The sequence below is a fragment of the Gekko japonicus genome, unplaced genomic scaffold (genome assembly GCF_001447785.1).
Source record: "Gekko japonicus isolate JY-2015 unplaced genomic scaffold, Gekko_japonicus_V1.1 scaffold4456, whole genome shotgun sequence".
Lineage (NCBI taxonomy): Eukaryota > Metazoa > Chordata > Lepidosauria > Squamata > Gekkonidae > Gekko > Gekko japonicus.
In genome coordinates this window covers 74,909-82,540 of record NW_015173823.1, presented here as the reverse complement: position 1 = coordinate 82,540, position 7,632 = coordinate 74,909, and the positions used below count along the sequence as shown (strand labels likewise).

Sequence of the window (7,632 nt, the reverse complement as noted above, 5' to 3'; positions counted from 1 at the left end):
AACTTTATCAAAGTGTGTAGCATTGAAATACCTAATGCATTTGATGAGTGTTACTTGGAGATATGACTAGGGTGTTTGCCAAATGGATTAATAGTATATTAATTCATAGTATTATGGATTAATCCATAGTATTAGGGTCACTGCAGACGGTGACTGCAGCCATGAAATTAAAAGACGCCTGCTCCTGGGGAGGAAAGCGATGGCAAACCTAAATAGCATGATAAAAAGTAGAGACATCACCCTGCCAACAAAAGTCCGTATGGTCAAAGCAATGGTATTCCCAGTAGTCATGTACGGCTGCGAGAGTTGGACCATAAGGAAGGCCGCGCGCTGAAGAATAGATTCTTTTGTACTATGGTGCTGGAGAAGACTCTTGAGAGTCCCTTGGACTGCAAGAAGAACCAATCAGTCAATCCTAAAAGAAATCAACCCTGACTGTTCCCTGGAAGGCCAGATAATGAAACTGAAGCTCAAATACTTTGGCCACCCAATGAGAAGGGAGCACTCACTGGAGAAGACCCTGATGCTGGGAAAGATTGAAGGTCAAAGAAGACGGGGACGGCAAAGGATGAGATAGTTAGACAGTGTCATCGATGCAACGAACATGAAATTGAGCAAACTTCAGAGGATGGCGGAAGACAGGAGGGCCTGGCGTGATCTGGTCCATGGGGTCGCGAAGAGTCAGACTCGACTGTGCAACTGAACAACAACAAAAATCCATGGTATACTTTTGATAAAGTTATACACGAAACGAGATATAACATGCGTGGTTCGTTGGTGTTGATGGCGTTTGAATCGCTTCCAGTAAACCGAATACTGGAAAACGAATTTTCAAGTATGTGAAGACTTTTATTGGCACAATACATCACATTTGTTTGTTTCCTTTCTACCCACTTGGAGGGTGGGCATCCCTACCTACTCACCAAAGTATCCGTTTTCTCCCGGGGAACTGATCTCTGTAGTCTGGGGATGGAGATGTGCCATGGAAGTCCACGGGGTCCATTTGGCTGCTGGCGTCCCATGAAGAGGACAAAACCGGATAAGAGGTTTAAAAGATATTGTTTTATTTGCCAGGCAAAGGCGATCGCAGAAACCGGTCTGAAAACGATCGCCCCGAGCTGAGGGTGGGCTAGACCATGACAGACATCCGTTACATGGAATCTGAGCATGCACAAGCAGTTTTTCGCTTTTTTATACCTGAGATGCTTCATGAATTCCTACCCCAGACAGCTGCACAATTCGAGGAACAGCCTGCGTTAACCGCAACATCTTTGGTTTTCGCAGCAGTTCTAGGGACAATGATTAACCCACACATTTGCCCACCAGCTTCCTTTAAATAAGCCATTTTAAGCACAAATCCGTTCTCCTTGCAAAGCGAACCAAGCTTACAAAGCGGGCAAAGGTGGCTCCCTTAATGTTAAGCTGAGCCTTTATACCTCGGCTGTGATTCCGGGAGATCCCCAGCTCCCGCCTGGAGGCCTGGCGCCCCTGCTTTCGCCAGAAATATCCGCCGCATTTCACCACCACTCAGTAAACAGCAAGACAATGTGGGACATGTGCGGTGCTTGCAACATGAGCCCAGTCCCGGAGGCAAGCCGCCAAGAATCCAAACATCCCTCCAAATGTTGGAGCGTAAGCCCAGAGCCCAGAGTGAGAAGTCAGATTGCAGGGTGGGTGTGGTTTGGCTCCAAGAAGAGGGCCATCCATGTATAAGGATGAAAATCGACGAGAGAGAGAGAGAGAGAGAGAGAGAGAGAGAGAGAGAGAGAGGGAGGAGAGAACATGTACAAGAGGGGTGGCCGGAAGGACCGAGGCACCTAGCAAAAAATTTGTCCAGAACCGGGTGTGGGGGGACCGAAGGAGGGAGAGAGAGATGGCCGAGGGGACACTGCTGCTGACGGAACTGTTCCTCCTGCTGGTCATCTCCCTGCTGGTCTTTCAGCTTCTGAAGCTGCAATGGGCACGGAGGAAGCTCCCCCCGGGACCGATACCCCTCCCCATGATTGGCAACCTGTGGTATCTTGACTTTGAGCTGGAAGGAAAGGTTCTGACGAAGGTAACGACTGCAGTTTGGAGACCGGGGTGGTGGTGGTGATGGTGGTGGCCAGGGACTCTGTATCTGGTAGAAAAAGAGTTGTGGTGGTGTGGTGGTTATGGTGTTGGCTTAGGACTGGTGAGACACCCCCTCTGATCCCTGCTCCTTGTCCTGATCACTTTTGCTCAGCCCAACCTACCCCTCAGGGTTGTTGTGAGGCTACAACAGAAGAAGAAGAACAACCTACCCCTCAGGGTTGTTGTGAGACTACAACAGAAGAAGAAGAACCTACCCCTCAGGGTTGTTGTGAGGCTACAAAAGAAGAAGAAGAAGAACCTACCCCTCAGGGTTGTTGTGAGGCTACAACAGAAGAAGAAGAAGAAGAACCTACCCCTCCGGGTTGTTGTGAGGCTACAACAGAAGAAGAAGAAGAACCTACCCCTCAAGGTTGTTGTGAGGCTACAACAGAAGAAGAAGAAGAGGAGGAGGAGGAGGAGGAGGAGGAGGAGGAAGAGGAGGAGATTGGATTAATGCCCCACCCTTCACTACCCAAAGGTTTACAACTCCATGCTGGGAAATTTCTAGAGATTTAAGAGTGGGGCGTGGGGAAGCCAGGGTTTGGGAGGGTTCTCCGTGGACTATAATGCCATAGAATCCACCCTCCAAATCCAGCTTGGTGTCATGGTTAGGAGCGCGGACTCTAATCTGGGAGAACCAGGTATGATTCCCCACTCCTCCACATGCAGCTGCTGGTGTGACCTTGAGTCAGTCACAAGTTTTTTCAGAGCTGTTCTCTCAGGAGCCGTCCTCGATATGTCTAGCCATCTCAAATACTTAGCGGGATAAGAAAAAGCAATACCCCCTTCCAAAGAGGGTGCTATCCCTGCTGAGTTTAGGGGCTTCCATAAATGGCTTGGCTATTGTTTTGTCAGCACAGTGTAAATGGTTAATAGCAGTGGATGCTGATCTGAAGTACTGGGTTTGAATCCCCACTCCTCTACACGAAGCCTGCTGGGTGAACTTGGGCCAGTCACGGTTCTCTCCGAACTCTCAGCCTCACCTACCTCCCATGGTGACTGTTGTGGAAGAAAAGGAAGGATATTGTACTCATCGGAAGTTGATATAGGAAGTGGCACAGGGGGTAGCTCTATGGATTTTACCATAGAGTTTCCAGTGGTTCCTAGAACTACCCTGTGTCACTTCCTATATCAACTTCCAATGAGTACACAAAGCTGTATTTTTAAAAACTCTGTGCCCCACCCCACAACCCTCCCACTGGTGGCTAGGCGCTGCCTGGCAACCCTATCCTCCCACTCACCATTTCATCCTCACAACAGCCCTGTGAGGTAGGCTAGACTGAGAGAGACTGACCGACCCAGTGAAGGATGAGTAGGGATTTTAACTCAGACCTCCTCAGCCCTAGACTGACATTCTCTCCATAACACCCGACTACAGCAAAGGCACTCGATAAGAGAACATAAGAACATAAGAGAAGCCAAGGGTATTTTTCGGCAGGAACGCACAGGAACGGAGTTCCGGCTGGCTCCCAAGTTGGCCATGCCCAGCAGGAACTCATTAGCATAATAGGCCACACCCAACAGCAGGAACTCATTAGGATTGGCTACATTAGGAGTGTGTGGCCTAACATGCAAAGGAGTTCCTGCTACAAAAAAAGGCCCTAGGTTTTGACAACAAACAAGGTAAACAGAATAAGAAGCAAAAGGTGGGTGCGGCTGGATAACCACACTTCTGGTAACATGGGGGTGCGGCCTAATGTGCTAATGAGCTGTGCTGTCAGGGGTGTGGCCCAATATGCTAATGGGTTCCTGCTGTTGGGTGTGGCCTATTATGCTAATGAGTTCCTGCTGGGCTTTTTCTACAAAAAGAGCCCTGAGCCAATGTGGGATCAGGCCAATGGCCCATCCAGTCCAACACTCAGTCACACAGGGGCTGTGGTCTTGCATTTGATTAGTCAGAGAAAGCAAACATACCCAAACTGTCAGCCTGTTAAAGCCATCCAGTGAATGCACCAGGTTTCCACTAAGGGTGCTCAGGTTTGGCATTGTGAGGATGCAATCCTCTGCACTGTTACATGGGAGTAAGGCTTACTGAATTCACTGAGCTGACGAAGCTGCCTTGTCACGCGTCAAGCTGTTAGTCCGTTTTGCTGCTACCAGCTCTACAAGACCCAAACAGGGGTCTTTCCTAGCCTTGTGACTGAAGTAGATCAGCTTAAGAGCAAGCTGCAGTTTTTCTTAAATGAGCAGAGAAGGGACAGCTTTAGGGGGGCACTTCAGAGCAGAGAACCGGTGCCCAGGCATGCGGCTGCTGGTGTGACCTTGGGTCAGTTACAAGTTATTTCAGAGCTGTTTTCACACATGCGGTGTTCGAAAGAACTCTCTCAGCCCCGCCCGCCTCACAGGGTGTCTGTTGTGGGGCGGGGAAGGGAAAGGTGATTGTGAGCCACTCTGAGACTCCTCTGGGTAGTGAAGGGCGGGGTATAAATCCAATCTCCTCCTCCTCCTCCTCCTCTTCTTCTCCCTTGTTTGTTTGTTGTTTGCCACTGCAATTAGTGGGCAACAGAGAGTATTTGGAATTGCAAACAGGAAGTATTTGCAATTGCAGACAGAGAGTATTTGCAATTGCAGACAGAGAGTATTTGCAATTGCAGGCAGAGGTCCTTTCCGCGTTTGCCTGCCACTCCAGATTTTCTCAGTGTTCGAGGCAATTTAAATCCACGGCAAAACAGTATCCAAATAACCCGGGGGCAACAGCAGGCTGGAACTGGGCTGACAACTGAAGGGAGTTGATGAAATGTATAATGGGGGGGAAACCCGGAATAAAAAGAAGGTCGAACTTAATTTTAGTGCAGAATGCCTTCCTGCAGTCATGTTTTCACATGCTTTTTTTTGTTTTTGTTTCCAGAAATGAGTTTTGGAAAATCTACAATCCCATATTTGCAAAACTAAACAAGGGTGTGTGTACGTACACTTCTGCTGTTCCTTTAGCTAGAGAATGGCTTCCTCACAACTTAATGAATCTGCCCTTTGTACTACCTTCTAGCCTATCACTGGCCTGTTCCGCATTTGCCCGCCACTCCGGATTTTCTCAGTGTTTGAGTCAAGGCAAACAGCATCCAAATAACCAAGGGCAACTGCAGGCTGAAACCGGGCTGACCACTGAAGGGAGGTAACGTAATGCAGAATTGGGTGGGGGGATAAAAAGAAGGTTGGACTCAATTTTAGAGCAGAATGGGAAAAAAGATCTGGATTAGAAAGAAGGTTGAATTCGATTTTAGTGCAGAATTGCTTGGAGGACACCCTGGTGAACATGGATTCAAAGGAGAGTGCGGAAAGGGCCAGGGAGTATTTGCAATTGCAGACAGAGCGCATTTGCAATTGCAGAAGTGCCTAACTCCCCCCGGAGCCAAATTTGTGAGCCTTTCATACACGTACATTGTAGTGTATTCAAAGCTGCCTTGAATGCATGATATGTTGTGAAACATCTAACTGAAGTGTAATGTAAAGCTTCCTCCTGGGCTAGGATCCAAATCCATCCAATCGTGTTACCAGCCCAGGAAGCACCTAACCAATCACCTTCAAGCAAGCTCCCTGAGCGGGAACATCCGTGATTGGTCCTTATGTGAACAACCTTATTGGTTGGTATTTGTACAGTGGGTGTGGCTACATTAGCCGGGAATGTTTAAAAGCAGGGCAGCTGCAATGTAAAGGCTGTTCTGGCTATCAGATGTTGATCCGTGTTGGAGTGGTGTTCGAGTTGAAGAATAAAGCTGTGTTCTTGCTGAATCACTCTCCGACTTCTTTGGTAAGCGAGCGACTTAACATACATAAAAAGGTAAAGGTTCCCTTGCTCGAAAGCCAGTCGAGTCCAACTCTAGGGTTGCGGTTCTCATCTCCGTTTCAAAGCCGAAGAGCCAACGCTGTCCGAAGATGTTTCCGTGGTCATGTGGCCGGCATGACTAAACACCAAGGCGCACGGAACGCTGTTCCCTTCCCACCGAAGTGGTCCCTATTTATCTACTTGCAAGTTCTTGCTTTCGAACTGCTAGGTTGGCAGGAGCTGGAACTGGAGACGGGAGCTCACTCCGTCATGCGGCACCCGGGTCTCAAACTGCTGAACTACCGACCTTCCACAGCCTGCAGTTCAGCGTCTTAACCACTCGAGCCACCGCAGCTCCATACATACATACATACACACACACAGTTTAAAGGGGAAATAGCATCCAAGGACCCTGGCGACTCCTCCTCAGCTCTGCCTTAACCGTTTTCTAATCCACGCTTCTCAACTTTCCAGCTAGCCGGCGTCTATGGAAACATCTTCACTGTGTGGATGGGACCGACCCCGGTCGTTGTGCTGAACGGGTACAAGACCGTCTCCGAGGGCCTTATTTTGGAAGAGTTTTGCGGAAGGCCTCTGACGCCGTTCTACAGGGATATGATGGGAGACAAAGGTAAAAGCAGATATTCTCCTTTCTTACAAAAAAAAAGAAGAGAAAAATTATGCAAAAACTCCCCTACTCCCTTTTTCTTCTGGCATGACCCCACTTCCTTGATAAAGTCTGGGACCTCAACAGGGTATAATACCATAGAGTCTACCCTCCAAAGCAGCCATTTTCTTCAGGTGGACTGATCGCTGCAGTCTGGAGACTGGCTATTATTCTGGGAGGTGTCCAGGCCCCACCTGGAGGTTGGCAACCCTCAGCCTGCTCCATAACTGCTGCTACGCTTAGGGTGGTCCTCATGTTGTTTGTGTTCTATCCAGGACCAGCCTAGAGCAGGGGTGTCAAACATGCAGCCTGGGGGCCGGATCAGGCCCCCGGAGGGCTTCCCTCAGGCCTGCAGTGGAACTGGCCATCTCCTGCTTCCAGTTCTGCTGCTGCCGCCGTCGCATCATAACTTCCTTTGCCAGACTCTCTCAGTCGCTCAGCCGTTTCATGTTTTAACCTACGTCCCAGACTCAGAACTCTGAGCACGAGATTCCTGTGGTGAATGTCAACACATCAGAAGTAGGTTTGCAGCTTACGGAGCTAATGTTTTAGGCATGTTTTTGTCTTAAGTAGAAAAAAATCTTTGTGTTTGTGTCCCTTATAAAGTTTTATATCTCCGCTACCTGGCGTTACGTTTTATGACACGCACGGCCCGGCCCAACAAGGTCTCATTTATGTCAGATCCGGCCCTCCTAACAAATGAGTTTGACACCCCTGGCCTAGAGCATCCCTGACAGGTGTTTGTCCAGCCGCTGCTTGAAGAAGGCCAGTGAGGGGGGAGCTCACCACCTCCCTAGGTATCTGATTCCACTGTTGAACAACTCTGACTGTCAAAACGTTTTTCCCAGGGCTATTTTTGGGCAGGAACGCACAGGAACGGAGTTCCGGCTAGCTCCCGAGTTGGCCACGCCCAGCAGGAACTCATTAGCATAATAGGCCACACCCAACAGCAGAAATCCATTAGGATTGGCTACATTAGGGTTGTGTGGCCTCACATGCAAAGGAGTTCCTGCTACAAAAAAGCCCTGGGTTTTGACAACAAACAAGGTAAACAGAATAAGAAGCAAAAGGTGGGTGTGGCTGGATGACC

At 49.0% G+C, this 7,632-nt stretch overlaps 1 protein-coding gene across 1 annotated transcript in view; it reads left to right on the top strand.

Annotated features, from left to right (window-relative positions):
- The first annotated feature begins 1,873 nt into the window (after positions 1–1,873).
- The window catches only part of LOC107120831 (cytochrome P450 2C30-like), a 28,984-nt gene continuing 23,225 nt past the window's right edge, over positions 1,874–7,632 (top strand). The window contains exons 1-2 of the mRNA XM_015423602.1: positions 1,874–2,056; positions 6,350–6,506. Of these exons, the coding sequence (XP_015279088.1) occupies positions 1,874–2,056; positions 6,350–6,506 (340 nt within the window). The remainder of the gene's footprint in view (positions 2,057–6,349; positions 6,507–7,632) is intronic.